This window comes from Muntiacus reevesi, chromosome 1 (assembly GCF_963930625.1).
Source record: "Muntiacus reevesi chromosome 1, mMunRee1.1, whole genome shotgun sequence".
In the NCBI taxonomy this organism is placed as follows: domain Eukaryota; kingdom Metazoa; phylum Chordata; class Mammalia; order Artiodactyla; family Cervidae; genus Muntiacus; species Muntiacus reevesi.
In genome coordinates this window covers 126914905-126931238 of record NC_089249.1, presented here as the reverse complement: position 1 = coordinate 126931238, position 16334 = coordinate 126914905, and the positions used below count along the sequence as shown (strand labels likewise).

The 16334-nt window shown below is 41.7% G+C and overlaps 1 protein-coding gene across 1 annotated transcript in view; it reads left to right on the top strand.

Annotated features, from left to right (window-relative positions):
* The first annotated feature begins 9417 nt into the window (after positions 1–9417).
* Positions 9418–16334, top strand: part of GIPC2 (GIPC PDZ domain containing family member 2) — a 95303-nt gene continuing 88386 nt past the window's right edge. Inside the window, exon 1 of the mRNA XM_065910447.1 lies at positions 9418–9715. Within this exon, the coding sequence (XP_065766519.1) occupies positions 9476–9715 (240 nt within the window). The 5' untranslated portion in view covers positions 9418–9475. The remainder of the gene's footprint in view (positions 9716–16334) is intronic.

Below are 16334 nucleotides of genomic sequence, written 5' to 3'. Positions count from 1 at the left end.
CATTTCCTTCTCCGGGGGATCTTCCCAATCCAGGGATCAAACCCGCATCTCCTGCCTGGCAGGTGGATTCTTTCCTGCTGATCCACTAGGGAAGCCAAAAATCGAACTATATTACCTTAAATGATGGAAATTATATTATACTGATCATTAGTTTTCAGATAAAATTATAGTTTTTAAACTTTCTGGGTAAGTTCAGTATTCTAAATTTAATTATCAAGCATGGCAAAATATTTCTGGATAACATTTACTAGTATAATTTTTCCAGTAAGACCGAGGAACAGTATGAAAAATATTTGGCCATGTTTGAGAACCTGTTATTTGCATGTATTTCAAATTAAAAATGGAACAGTTGGGGACAATTATCTCATCACCACTAATGACTATCAGGTGCTTACAATCTGTTACCTTTTCCCCTAGCAAATGGATAGAAGAGCAACCTCAGATTTCACATTTTTGACGTATAACTGCTCCAGAATTTCTACTCTTATGTGAGATAATTTTTCCTGAAAAATTACTCTTTTTGCCTTTGCTATGTGTTGACATGCTCACATTCAAAGGTTACTTAGTTATTGTTTTCATTAAAAATATTTGTTACTCTAAGCAGTCTTTGTTCTAAATACTATTTTGGATTCTGTATAAAGGAAATTATTTGGCCAACTCTGAAGAGTCATCAAGGGCTTATATGCCAACTAATTACTATTTTCAGTTTTGAATATAGTTCTTGAATGATTAAAATACGTGACTTCTGAATGAGACTGCTTTCTAAATCCCACACAGCTTTTTAATATTTATATTATTATAGAAGGACTTTTGTTAATTTAGTTTACTGTTCACATTATTTTTGTTTGTTTACTCTTTTATTTACCATAACCTTGGAGATGCAGAGTAAGTTGGATTCCAAGCCAGAGGGTTTTCTCCAAGTATCCATGGATGAGATGATGCACGTAATACGGTGGACACTATGCCAGGCACAGAGTGGGTGCTCAGTGAAAATCTACTTATTATTAACTTTATTCATCCCACTGTATTACTTTGCCTTCTTTTCTTCTTCCCACTTTCCAGTTCTCTATTTCCAGTTATTCCTACAAGGATTTATCTGGATTTCAGCTAAATAAGGGTTATTTCTGTTCCTGCTTGTCATCTTCAGTTGTTCATTGTTGCCATGCAACTATAAAACACACTATCTTTAGTTCCAGGGAAAACTGCATATGGTTTAACAAATCCTGTGTTTATTTTCTCCCAAGTATTTGCTTATTGGATACATATATAACTGGGGTCGGGGAAGTGAAGGGTGTTGAGGAGGTTGGGCAGTGTATGTTTTGGTGGGCAGTGTGCGTTTCTTCAGAATTCCTAATGTTACATGTAATTAGAGGTTATATTTCCTGGGAAAAACAAAAACAAGTTAGTAAATTTGTCTTATGATTCATTTGATGACTACACCTTTTCTTTCAAACAAGGTAATATTATTGCTTTTGGCAGACATGTAAGTTTATATTAAGCTAATCCTAGAATTTTTTTTTGTGACTCAGTCATACTTGGGCTAGAAGCATGAAATGCTACTGAGTGGAAATACAGATTGATAACCTAGGTTGAAATGTAAGCCTAGATATAAAGCAAAGACAATATTTTTGATTAGTTGTGGTTAATCATTTATCTTAGGTAGGAACAAAGATCAGTTTATTATAGCCAGTTATGTTTACTGATATATATTACATATACAAAACTATGTGAAAACCTGGAGAGGATACCAAAACAGAATATGAAACGTGTTTTCTACCCTCGAGAAACTATGTGGTTAGGTAGACAATTTCCCATACAAGGAAAAAGTGAGCATATATGCAAGATCAAAACTGAAGAGTCATCAAGGGCTTATATGCCAACTAATTAATACTTTCAGTTTTGAATACAGTTCTTGAGTGATTAAAATATGTGACTTTGCACAGAACTATTTCTGGTACAATAGATGGGGTTAAGTGGGCTGGTATTTTGGCCTCTTTAGACCCAACTTTCATTTTTTCCAATTTTTCCTGGAGATGCCTGCAATGTCGACAGTATCAACAGACACTTTCTTTCTCCTCTGGCATCTGGTTTGTTTCATGGTAGAGTTTGGCCCAGTGACCTGGGGAGGAAAATGAGGTCAGGGTAGGCATATATGTGGGACATGGAGGCCCAGATACCATATCCTAACTGCTGAAAAATAATTGCTTAAAAACAAACTGTCAGATAATGTATGTTCTAGCTTCCTATTGTGACCAATATATTTTAATAATGATCTGAAAGGTTAGGTTCAATATTTGAGGTTCCCAGTTACATACAGGAGTGTAGCGGGACATGGGAGAGACAGGTCTATGCCTGAAGTCTACCCCATTCTATTCCTCCGAAGCTCTGCTCTGAGCTCCTCCCCTCCCACCACCTCATACTGTGCAAAGATCAGCTCCTGGGCCACTGCTCCCCACCCCCCAACCCCACCCAGGCATACCTTTGTGAACATCAGGTGTGGGCCTGCCTTGACCCTGGGAAAAACTATGTAGTTTTTGGAACCAGACTTGGGCCCACCTGGGCAGGAAAATCCAGGATCCTGGGTATCCAGAGCATGTTCTAGAAGAGAGGGCATGAGCTCTGGTGACCATACCCCTTGAACCTATGGAGTCCATATCTTTTCCTCAGGTCTAAGGGATTACCCTTAGGGTTTTTCCAGGTGGTGCTAGTGGTAAAGAACCCTCCTGCCAATGGAGGAGACATAAGAGATGTGGGTGTGATCCCTGGGTTGGGAAGATCCCCTGGAGGAGGGCATGGCAACCTACTCCAGTGTTCTTGCCTGGAGAATCTCATGGACAGAGGAGCCTGTGGGCTACAGTCTATGGGGTCACAGAGTCGGACATGACTGAGTAAGTATGCACATGTGAACCCCAATTTGAAAAACAGAAAATTTCAGGCCTGAATTGATCTAAGAGGTTAGGGAAAAGGAAAAAGCTTGGTATGATGACTCAAATATATCTGGTTTGGGCCACAGAGTATGTGATCATGATTAGTGAAATCAGGAGAAACAAAGATATTTTCAGGAGAAAGGATGAGTTTGTACAATCTCAATTTTAGTTTCCTACAGTACATTCTCTTTCTGGTAGATTGAACTGCAGATACAAATTTGGAGGTCAACAACATCTACTGAAAGCAGAAGACTAGAAGTGGTCAATCAAGGAGAGTATGTAGGGTAGGAAGACAAGATGGCCAAGAAAAAAATGCCTCGCAGAACACAGTTCTGGGAGAGTAGCACTTAGCAAGGACAGGAGAGGTACCCCAACCAGTGAAGCTGCCAACTAATGAAGGGTGATCACCATTCGGCTCTACAAGAATTGAGTTATTAGTCACTGCAGCTGTTAACTTTTAACACATTTTGACAGAGGGTCAGGCTGAGGTACTCTGCTTTGGCATGTACTGGCAGAACAAGCTTTCAGATAGTTAAACATTTTCAGGAGAATTTGCTTTGAATCTGGGTTCTTGCATCTTTCCACACTTGAACAAGCACCAAAACCATTAATGAAGACATCTGATCCTCATGACTAGCAGCAAGCTTCTACTGAGATGTGTGCCTGCTTGTATGTACTCCCTTTTCCAAAATCATATACACTGACCTCCCCCCTTTACCTCTTCTGAGCAGTTCCTCAGAGCTCTCCAAGAGGCTGTCTCCTGGTTTATAGTCCTAAGTCTCTCAATAAAACTGAAACTCAGAGCTCTCACTTTCAGAGTTTTTATTTCAGTTAATAATTTTGGTGACCACTAAGGGAAGCAGGGGCTTCCCAGTTGGACCTAGTGTTAAGAAACCTGCCTGCCAACGCAGGAGGTGTAAGAGACGCAGGTTTGAACCCTGGGTGGGTGCAGAGGGGGGACGATCCCCTGGAGGAAGACATGGCAACCCACTGCAGTATTCTTGCCTGAAAAATTCCACAGACAGAAGAGCCTGGAGGGCTACAGTCCATAGGGTCACAGAGTCGGACACGTCTGAAGTGCCTGAGCACGAACAGCAGGGACCCAGAGCAGACTTCTCTGCTCTGCCCGAAATCTGTGTGGAGCTGGAGCCTTGGTGCCCGCAGGGACCCTAGTGTGTGTCCACCTCCTTGGTGTGTCCAGACAAATGGGAGCAAGCTCTTCTGGTGCTTAGATCTTCCAATTATTGGCTGATGAACCCAAGTTCTGTTTAGTGGTACAGAACAGGCTCTCCATTGGAAAGATATTGGAATTTTCTCAGAAAGACACTGAGCGGTCTGGGTGACTAGGCAGGAGGCTGGCCTAGCATCTTTCCTAAATGAGGGTTGTCAGAAAGCCAGCCTCCAACCAACACTCAAGTCAGGTTATACAAAACTTATATTTATAAGTATCAACTTAATTGAAAATTAAAGGAAATTTTGTCCCTCCAAATGGTCAAAATGGGCTCTTTAATTGCTTACGCAGTTAAAAAAAAGCCAGCTTGATGAAAAGTCTTTTCACAATCCTGATCCTAAGAGAACAAGTTCTTCTAGGAGAAACTTGCATTTCTCTTTTTGTGTCTTGAGATGTGTATATTCTACCAGGGCTCTTAGGAACACATCTCTTATCCTAGACCATCGCCAACTCTTGAGACAGAAAAAAAAGAAGGGAAAGGCCTTTTAAAATTCAGGTGAGTAAACTTAATGTATTCCAATTGTTATTTATAAATTAGTGAGTTTTATACTGTAATACTTGTTTCATGGCTAAGTTTTAAAATCAGATTGTGAAAAAAAAAAATCAGATTGTGAGATCTCTGTGTCTACATGAATGTATATATGTCTGTGTGTATGTTATAGATACATGTCTCTACCTCCAGATGGTATAACCAAAATTAACTTGGAAATGAGCTCTATTTAATCGATTTAACAAAAATTAAGTGCTTACATAAATTCTGAGAAATATAAAAGAAACTAACCCAAATGAATTTCAGGTTCGTATGAACTGGTAAATATTCAGTATTAAATTAATATTTGTTATTAAAGTTAGTTTAAGTTTATTGGTTTAATATAGACATATCTTTAGAGCTATCAACATTAAGTATAATAGCATGATTGTACCTAAGTTTATTAGAAGTCAAATAAGACCTTATTATATCTGGTGCAAAATTTATAAAGAAAAAAAATCACTTGGTATGATAAAATTGTTTATAAGTAAATTAAATGTAAATAAGAATATTTAGGTAAACTCTTTAGGAATAACTATGTTTTAGGCATATCTACTTAAAAATAGCTTCTCTAGATTTTGGAAACTTAAAATTTTAGAGTTTTACTAAATTAAGTTAAATGATTAGAGTTTATTGACTAGGTCATTCTTTTTTTTTTTTTTCTTTTTTTATTAGTTGGAGGCTAATTACTTCACAACATTTCAGTGGGTTTTGTCATACACTGATATGAATCAGCCATAGAGTTACACGTATCCCCCCTCCCACCTCCCTCTCCACCTGATTCCTCTGGGTCTTCCCAGTGCACCAGGCCCGAGCCTTAAATAAAATAAGATACTGAAACATTAATTACTGAACATTGGGTTTCTTTTACAGAGAAACTAAAGATATTTAGGACTATTAATAAATATGTCTGGTGCAACACTGGGACATTTTCTATAAGAAAGCACATGTTTGTAAACATTATGAATAATATTTAAAATTTTGCCCATGTATAGAATGAGAATGTAAAAGTTCCTAAGTGCTTACTTCTTAGTTTTCACTAAAAATTGATTAAGAGTTGAGAATTCTAATTAAAATATGTATTAAAGCTACTAGAAATAATAAGGGAAACATTTCAGTATGCAAGAAAAGTAGAAATTGTATTTTCAGTAAAAGAGATGAGGAATGAAAATGTGTTTTGTTAAGGGAAAAGAAGGGGCTTCCCAGTTGGCTCAGTGGTAAAGAATCCGCCTGCCAATGCAGGAGACATGGGTTTGATCCCTGGGTCGGGAAGATCCCCTGGGGAAGAAAGTGGCAATCCACTCCAGTATTCTTGCCTGGAAAACCCCAAGGACAGAAGAGTCTGGCAGGCTACAGTCCATGAGGTCACAAAGAATCAGACAGGACTTAACCACTACAAGAAAAAACAATCCCTGTAAGCAGAATTGAAACATTTGTCTTTTCCTCTCTACCTGATCCATCCAGAAATTGGAAACTTTTAGGTTCCCAGCAGCCTTATCAGGTGAATAATGAAGGACACCTCCTGACAAGTGCAGGAATTTCAAGGTATCTTAGAGATTTCAAGAAGAGAGGAGTTCATACCAATGTGTAGCTATCACAACTGGACTTGAGTTATTAGCCACTGCAGCTGCTGACCTTTAACACACCCTGAAAAGAGGTCAGGGCACAGATTAAGAGTAAGACTCTGGGAACACTCATAGAACAAGGCTTCAGATAGTCAAATATTTTGAGAGGAAATTTTTTTATAAACTTGGCTTCTTGCATCTTCCCACACTTAGAAAAGCACTAAAGCCGTTAATGAAGGTTCCATACGACTAGCAGCAACCGTCTACTGAGATGTGTGCTTGCTTGCATGTACCCCCTTTGCCAAAATCACATACACACTGATCTCCCCGCTTCCTGAGCAGTTCCTCAGGCTATCTAAGAGGCTGTCTCTTGGGCTATGCTGTTGTTCAGTCACTAACTCATGTCTGACTCTTTGTGACCCCATGGATTGCAGCACACCAGGCTCCTCTGTCTTCCATTATCTCCTAGAGTTTGCTCAAATTCATATCCATTGAGTCAGTGATGCTATCTAACTACCTCATTCTCTGCTGCCCCTTCTCCTTTTGCCTTTAACCTTTCCTAGAACCAGGATCTTTTCCAGTGAGTCAGCTCTTTGCATCAGGTTACCAAAGTACTGGAGCTTCAGCTTCAGCATAAGCCCTTCCAAGGAGTATTCAGGGTTGATTTCCTTTAGGATTGACTGGTTTGACCTCCTTGCAGTCCAAGAGACTCTCAAGAGTCTTCTCCACTGTTTGAAGGCATCAGTTCTTCAGCACTCAGTCTTCTTTATGGTTCAACTTCCACATTGCACGCACTGGGCTATTGTTGTTCTGTCACTAAGTCGTGTCTGACATTTCATCACCCCATGAACTGCAGCACACCAGGCTTCCCTGTCCTTCACTATCCTCCGGAGTTTACTCAAACTCATGTCCATTGAGTCGATGATGCCATCCAACCATCTCATCCTCTGTCATCCATTTCTCTTCTTGCCCTCAAACTTCCCTGGATCAGGGTCTTTTACAATGAGCCAGCCACATCAAAGTATTAAAGAGTATTGAAGTGGCCAAAGTATTGAAGTTTCAGTTTCCGCATCAGCCCTTGCAATGAATATTCAGGGTTGATTTACTTTAGGATTGACTGGTTAGATCTCCTTGCTGTCCAACGGGCTCTTGAGAATCTTCTCCAGGACCACATTTGAAAGCATTAATTCTTCGGCGCTCTTCAGTCCTTAGTAAATCTCCAAATAAAACTGAAACTCAGAACTCCCATATTGTACATTTTTGTTTCAGTAGACAGAATCCAAAATAAAGGCATGATTTAAGAATAAAGGTGGTCAAAGCAGTCAGATACTCCAAAAGGTGAAGTAAGATAAAGACCGGAAAGTGTTCATCGTAACTGATGACTAAATGCTGACCATAGTAAGAGCAATTTCAGTGACATGTGGGGGTAAAATCTGAACCCAGCGAGTCTAAGAGCAAAGAGGGATTGAGGAAATTCAGCTGATAATTTAAGGCTGCTTTGCTCTGTTGTGAAAATGTAGAGGTGACTGTAGGGGTGGAGGTGTGGAAATTTCAATTTTTACACTTGAAAACAGTGTAAAATATTTGGGCTTTTGACCATCAGTGGGTGGCACCAGGTGGAGAGGAGAAAGAGTCAGCTGGTAGCTTAAGCATAGAGATCCTTGAGGAATGAAGAGATCAGAACAAGGGTCAAGTAAAAAGAAGAGATTTCTTCAGAGTTTGGAGAAAGGAGGTAAGTGGAGTTATAGACAAGGGGTTGGGAATTGAGGGAGTTCAGAAGTCACACTGAATGGCCTTAGTTTCCTCTGCAGAATGAGACAGGGTTTTCTGCAGAGACCAAGGAGGGCAGAGGTGGAGAAATCACTTAGGTAGAGTGCTGAATGTTTGGGAGAGAAGGGTACCCAGGAAAAAGTAACAAGGATTATTGAGAGTTGTTGAGGGCTCAGCTGAGGATATGTGACTATAAATTTAATGTGGTACTAATCTCAAAACTTTTCGTTCCAATTCTGCCTTGCAGGGTATATGCTGCTGCTATTGCTAAGTCACGTCAGTCATGTCTGAGTCTGTGCAACCCCATAGATGGCAGCCCACCAGGCTCCTCTGTCCCTGGGATTCTCCAGGCAAGAACACTGGAGTGGGTTGCCATTTCCTTCTCCAATGCATGAAAGTGAAAAGTGAAAGTGAAGTCACTCAGTGGTGTCTGACTCTTCGCAACCCCATGGACTGTAGCCTACCAGGCTCCTCCGTCCAAGGCATTTTCCAGGCAAGAGTACTGGAGTGGGTTGCCATTGCCTTCTCCAATGGTACAGAGAAAAAAGATGGAGATTGTCTTCCACTTAAATTCTTATCCTCTGTGTACAGACATGAAAGCTCGTGGCCCGGCCACAAACACGTAAGCACCTACCGCACATTTATGACTGTCACCAGAAGGGCCATCATGTTGTATCCTAAGATGTGGTGTTCTGTAGAATCAGCATCCTAAGGCTTTTATAGAAACTGAGTCACTTTTTAAATTTTTTTAAAGAGGGAAAAGAAGCTAGGAGATGAGGGAGTGGGTTATCAACTGAAGAACATGCACAACCTAAAAGTTTCGAGTTAAGTTTCACTTGAGAGACAGCCTCTCAGATAGCTCTGAGAAAGCTCAGAAGAGTTAAGGGAGGAGCCAGGATATATGAGTGTTTCTGTTGGATAAAAACACGTACTGGAATATCAAAAGATTACTGCTAATCACAAAGAACAGACATTTCAAGTTAATGACTGTAGAATTTTCCTAGGTAAGGGAAGATGAAAGAGTCTGGGTTCACTGAAATTATTCCTTAAGATATGCATCTTAACTGTCTAGGGACACTCTCCAAAGCACAGAATGCTTTCTTCTTTTCGGCATCCTGAATTCCCCTCAGGGTACGGGGTAGCGGTAGGGTCAGCAGCAGAGACTGATGGCTTGATTTTCGTAGAACTGGAAAGGCAGGCAACATTCCCTATCCTGAGGTCCAACTTCCCTTCTGGCAGATCCCTCCAGAGGGCTGGTGGCCGCTCCGCCTGCAGGTGAGCTCCTCCCAGTGGAGGAGGGGGCCCTGACCGGACGGGGCCCGGCCGAAGGGCCTCTGCTATTGGCCCAGCCCAGGCTGCACCTGCCTCGAGCGGGCGGGCCGCTGGGCACAAAGTCCGGGGGGCCAGCCAAGGAGGCAGCAGCCCGCTGGCAGCGCAGGTGGGGCCAGGCAAGATGCCCCTGGGGCTGCGGAGAAAAAAGAAATTCAACACCAAGGAGACCTCCCGGCTGGTGGAGGGCGAGCACACGGATGCGGCTGTCCGCAGTCTGCCCAGCCCTCCGGCGCCCACCCGCAGGCTGGTTTTCCACACGCAGCTGGCCCACGGGAGCGCCACGGGCAGAGTGGAGAATTTCTCCAGCATCCAGGAGCTCTACGCCAAGATCGCGGGCGTGTTTGAGATCCCTCCGTCGGAGGTAAGCGCCGGGCGCTGGAGCTCAGCCTCTCCCACTCCTGCTGCGCAGGTTTAAATTGGCTCTGACTGCGCTTCCGCGATTCCGAGGTCGGAAGAGGGATGGGTGTCCCTCGTGAGCGCCCCAGGGGGAGCGAGAGAGTTTTACTGGGAAGGGAAGACGGCAGTCCCAGGACCGGGGAGAGTCACGTTCTCGAGGCTCGATCTGGCTTCTGGGAAACCAGGGGCGACCTTACTTCCTTATGCAAATGAATAGGTTCTAGTAGCCCCAGATTCAGCAGCTTCAGCGGCTTTCCAGCGTCGAGATCTGGTTGGTAAATTAACACCCTTCACTTTATCTGGACCTTGCCCTCCTGCTTCCTCTGCCGGGGTGAGATGACCACGCTGAGCATCTCCAGGATTGAGGGGCTAGGTGATGCCAAACTAGGTGATGCCAAACTGAGCCCCACTTTGTCCCTCATTTGTCATGTCCAGCACCAACACTTTGGTGTTTCCAAGATTATTATTCCAAAAGTGGATAACTAAGAAAGTTATACTGAACTGCATGGGACTAGTTGATAGAAGTTTCAGAGGGGTGAGCTCTGCATTTGACACCGTATCCTTGAAATGGGACTGAATTTTGATTTAATTAGATTGATGGCATGTGTGCCAGGAACTGGAGTTTGTTATAGTTTCAGGAGACATTTATGTAACTTTTTATACTTAACAAGCTAACTGCAAATGCAGTTAGAAGCTAGTCCAAGAAAGTATTTTGTTCACATTTCAAGGAGAAGAACAAGGTCTTCAGGCCCTGAAGGCCTCCCTGGTTGCTTAGGGGGTAAAGAATCTGCCTGCAATGCAGGAGACCATCCATGGGTGGCAAAGAGCCCCTGGAGAAGGGAATGGCTACTCACTCCAGTATTCTTGCCTGGAGAATTCCATGGACAGAAGAGCCTGATGGGCTATGGTCCATGGGGTAGCAAAGAGTCAGACACGAACTGAGCGACTAACACTTCGTTGCCCTGAACTCTTGGGCGTACATAGAACTATCTTTGACTGTCTGTCCTTTAACGTTGTTTATCAGATCGGCTCAAGTGAAATCGAGGTAAAGACAGATTTCCAAGAAGAGATGAAGGAGAGGCTGAAGCTAACCTTTTAGTGAGGGGCAGGCAAATCACAAGCCCATTCTCTGATGTTTCGGTTCAAAAAGTACTCTTGCAGGAGTAATGTTCTTTGATTTTCTCTAGGAGAGGCAGGTCATTTGGGTGGTTAAGTACAGGATTTGGAGACTGATAAGCCAGGCTGTGGATCCAGGTTCTACCAGTTACTAGCTGGATGGCTTTGAACAAATTTGATTTCTCTCAGTTTCAGCCGTTTGTAAAATAGAGGTAAGAGCCTCTACCTTGAAGGGTTATTGTGAAGACTGGAGCGCCTAGATAAACATCAGATTGCGTTGGCATATGGTCAGTGCTTTATATATAGTAACTATTAATAATATCATTAATACTTAACAATTAAATAAAGGGGCTGAGGTAAAATGTGACTGGCCTTTGGCCATGGTCACTTAACTAGTAACAAAAAGGCTGGGCCATTATTTAAACTTGGATCTTCCGGTTTATAAGCTAAGTGAGCCTGTTAACATTCTTAATTGACAACTTTAAACTTCTTTCCTGTAACTAGGGACTCCAGATTTATTTATTTTGCATTAAGTCTTCATCATCATAATGTGTTATTATTTTGAGCTCAAGATGCATAACTTTACTCAATCCACTTAATACCTGAGAAGTACTATTATTAGCTCTGCTTCATAGATAGAAAACTAATGCTTTGAGGTTTAGAAAATTTTCAAAATGACATGTGTTTGTGAGGTTGTTTTTTTGGCTGCTCTTCAAGGCATGTGGGATCTTAGTTTCCCGACCAGGGATTGAACCCATGCCTCCTGCAGTAGAAGCCTGAAATCAACCACTGGACCTCCAGGGAAGTCCCTAAAATCAGGTTTTCTTCTGCCTCCAAATTCCATGAGGTTATATTGCTATATTGGTTCCCACATTTTCCAGGGTGTCTCAGTAATAGCTTGACAACCATGTTCAGCGTTTTTGGTTTCCAATGCACTGACTTGCATTAGAATTTCAAGACAAACAGTGGGTATTTTGATGTGCTTTATCAAAGTTCATAAATTTTTGTAACCCTAGGCATATATGTTAGTGTGTTGTTGTTGTTTTGTCATTAAGTCATGTCTGACTCTTTGTGACCCCATGGGCTATAGCTTGCCAGGCTCCTCTGTCCATGGAATTTCCCAGGCAAGAATACTGGAGTGGGTTGCCATTTCCTTCTCTAGAGGACCTTCCCAACCCAGGGATTGAATCCGGGTCTCCTGCCTTGCATCTGAGCTACCAGGGAAGCCCCATATGTTAGTATGTTTATGTACATAAACAACGTTAATGCAGGTTTTCCATTTGGATTAAAAAGAGTTAAGTATATTCAGGATAAAGTATGTGTATCATCATAGTCATATGACATATATGTGACATAGTCACTTTGACATATATGTCAAAGTATTTCAGTAGTTACTTTTTAAAATAATTAATGTTTGGCTGTGCTAGGTCTTCATTGCTGCTCACAACTTTATCTATCTAGTTGTGGCGTGCAGGGGCTACTCTCTAGTTGTGATGCTTGGGCTTCCCATTGTGGTGGCTTCTCTTGTTGCAGGGCATGGGCTCAAGCTGTGGGCTTCAGTAGTTGCAGTGCATGGGCTCAATAATTGCAGCACATGAGTTTAGTTGCCCCATGGCTTGTGGGATCTTTCTGGAACAGGGATGGAATTCATGTCTCCTGCATTGGCTGGTGAATTCTTAACCATTGGACCATCAGGAAAGTCCTCAATAGTTACTTTTGAAACAAGTAATTTATTAAAATGCATATCAGGGAGATTCCATTTGTCATCCCATCCTCCCAGCAAGAGGAATAGTGGTATAAACTTGAGATGTCAGTGGGGAGGAAAATCCCCCAGACAAACAATTTCTTTCTTTTCTATGATTATCCCAGAAGTCCTGCCTTTTCTCTAGAGAGGTGGCTCTAAGGATACAAATGGCGCTGTCTGAAGAGCTGTGCTTTTTCTGCTAAGGGAGACAGGGAAGGCTTTGGCCTGTCCTGATGGCAGGTGTAGCAGATGCAGGTGGATTTGCTGGGAGTCTATAATGTGCCCCGGCTGTGCCAGGCATATAAGTCTATATGGTGGTCATCCAATCCTTGCCATCGCACTGAGGCAAGATTCTTTTAATTTTGCCATTGAGCTAAGTGAGGCTCTGAGAAGCCAAGCAGCTTGCCTAGAGTCACGGGACTGGCGTGGGGTGGAGTTGGGATTTGAAATGTTTCCTGGTTCCAAGTTCACTCCATAGCAGCCATGGGATTCTCAGTAACTGCATTTGAATTCCAAATACAAACCAGCAAAACTTCTTTTTTAAACAAATGATCTTCTCAAGTAAAGCCTCAGAGTCAACCACAAAAATACTTACTGCCTCAGAAAGAGTCTGTTGTGAATCTGATAATTATGGATTTCACCTATTTCCTGGTTCCTGAAGGAGGAAGCTAACGAAAGCTATGGGTTGCTTGCAGGGTGCAGTCTGTAATCATTACCTTGAAACAGATGGCCAATTATGCAAAAAAATCTCTTGCAGCTGATATCATTTTTCTAAACAGCTAAACGAGCAATTCAGTAAAGAGAAAAAAGAAAATCTCATCTAAAAGAACAGTTAATTCATAAATACTAGGACACTCTTACAAAAAGTTTAACACCATCTTTTAAAATATTCAGGATTCATTTGTGTTGGTCACTACACTCTTGAGCTGTGGTCATAAAACTTGTTGAAGGGCGTTTTGATTATCTGAACCACTGTAATTGTTTGACAAGCAGTTTGTGTCTTGGTGTGTTTTCTTAATTCTATTAGGTGGAAAGATTGTAGGAAAAGAGTGAATTTGAAAGATATTAAGAAATAAATTTTGTTTGTTTGTATGATACTTTACATATCCAGAAACTGAAACCTCTAAAGATTTCTGAAATGATTAACTTTGATTTAGTCATATTAGCTTGTATGTGATGTATGTGTCGTCGCTCAGTTGTGTCCGACTCTTTGTGACCCCATGGACTGTAGCCTATGAGGCTCCTCCATCCATGGGATTTTCTAGGCAAGAGTACTGGACTGAATTGCCATTTCCTTCTCCAATGTGATGTATAATACTAAGTAATTTGTTGATTGAATGGGTCAAGCAAATACGGCCCCTTCTCTCTCAATACTTAAAGCAGTCAAATACAACAATGTACTTGGGAAGCAGAAAAGGCAAAAATTGTTATTTTTAAGTTCAAGCTGTATATTCAACATGCAATCATGCTATTTGTCTTAAAAAATGAGACAAACTTTTTCTTGTCACCTGCTCCCATCCCTCACACTATTACCCCATTTGTCCTTTATAGCAAAACTCAAAAGTTGCTATCTCCAGTGAGATAACATTTTATATCTCATTTCTCTGTTCAAGACTGATAGCTCCTCATCTTACTTAGAGCAAAAGTCAACATCCAGTGATGGTTACAGGCCCTGGGGTCACTCTGTCATCACTGTTCTTTATGCTCCAGCCAGTATGGCCTCCTGGCTAGTCCTTGAACTCTAGAGCCTTAGGGCTTTTGCATCTTTCTCAGAATCTATCCCTCCTTAGCAGAATGCTCTTCTTTGTTTTTTTGGCCAGATACCACCCAGTTTGAGGGATCCTAGTTCCTTGACCAGGGATCAAACCTGCATCCTCAGCAGTGAAAGCTGAGTCCTAACCAGTGGTCCACCAGAGAATTCCCAGAATGCTCTTCCTTAAGTTGGCTCTAACATCGACTTCTCACTGAGACTGGTACTGATCGTTCTGTTTAAAATTACAGCACCCCTAAAAAAAAAGGGAACAAAATCCCTAAATTATAGCACCTCCTGTTCCCTTCAGTACTTAATTTCCTCCACTGATGCTAGCATCCTATGTATATTTAACTTTTCTTTTCCCTCTCCCATATACTAGAGTATAAGCTCCACAATGAATTTTGTCTATTTTGTTTTCTGATGCAGCCCACAAGGGCCTAGAATTGTACCTGAAATATAGTTGGAGTTCAAAATATGCTGAGTAAAAGGTTCTTCATGAAAATATGGTATTTAAAATCCTGTATCTTTAGCATAAAGCTTTAGTACTGATTACAATACTGGTATCTTATGTATGTGTTAATTTTTTTTTAAAATACTGTAGTGTGAGGAAAGAAACTAGCCTTTGAGGGTCTTAGGCAGGAGGAACATCACTCATATCTTGACTGGGGAGTAGTAAGAGGTGAAGTATGGAGACTGAGAAGCTAAGTAAAAATTACTTGGATCCAATGTTTACACGTCCACAAATTCCAAAAATTGCAAAGCTGGAATCTCTGTTTGTAAGTAGAATGCTTCCTAAGTAAGTTACAGTGTATGGGGTGCTGTCTTGTGAAACCTTCCAGAAACTGAAACTGCTTGCTTTTCTCAACTTGCTGATGCCAGCCCTGAGCCCCTGTGGAAGTCAATATTCTGTCATCGTGGCACTTTCTGGAGACTGTGAGCAGTGCTGCAAACTTGATCATTTCCCAGCAATGCAGATAACTGGCAAGTCGAACAGTGTCTTTCTGGTTCCCATATGAGAAATCTAGGAAGAAAGAACAAAATGGGGCTCATTGACTTGTATACTGCTCTCCTAGGAAAAACAGTAAAACACAGGTAAATGAAGGAATTGGGAGTTTGGTGTGCACTTTATCATTGAGATCTGAGGATTATGAAGCAAGTCCAACAACACTGAGCAGAAAGAGTGTGAGAAAGAGAAAGTCAGCTCCTGACATCTGGGAGCTGACCTGACACTCACAGCCAGGTCTTGATGATTTCATGTTGGACATGATAATTTCACAGAAGATCATCATTAGAAGGGACCATTCTGTGACTGTGATGGGTCAGACAGAAATAAGGCTACTCTGTAATCATGTCTGAACAGAGACAAAAAAATGCAAATTGTCCATACCACAAAAATAATCAGATATCCCCTTGCCTTGATTAATCTAATTGACTAAAGCTCCTTTTACCAACCACAGCTTTACTTTTGACAGTTTTACCCACCTTGTAATAGGTTTACTAGGTTATTGAGTCATAGATTTGGCCCCCCTTCCTGACATCAAGTCCAAGCTGCCCTAACTTTGCCTGACACAAGCCCAAATCTTTTCTAATACCCTCCTACTCAGACTTTCCCCACAGTTCTCCATGGTGTGCTGCCTCCTTTGTTGCAAGGGACAATAAACTAGAAATGAGAATTCCTGGTGGCTTTTGGCTAGAAGGCATTGACAGTGGTCTATTACAACACAGATTCTAAAGGAGCTCCCTGAGTATGATTTCCCTGATTCCACCCATCCTTTATTTTTTTCTTTTAAAAGTTTTTTTGGTCATGACATGCAATGTGTAGGATCCTAGTTCCCTGACCAGGAATCGAACCCTTGCCCCTGCACTGGAAGTGGGGGTCTTAACTATTGGACTGCCAGGAACTGTCCCACACCCATCCTCTAGTTTAATATTGATGCTCTGATCATACCAGTTTCAAAAAACTACAGGGCT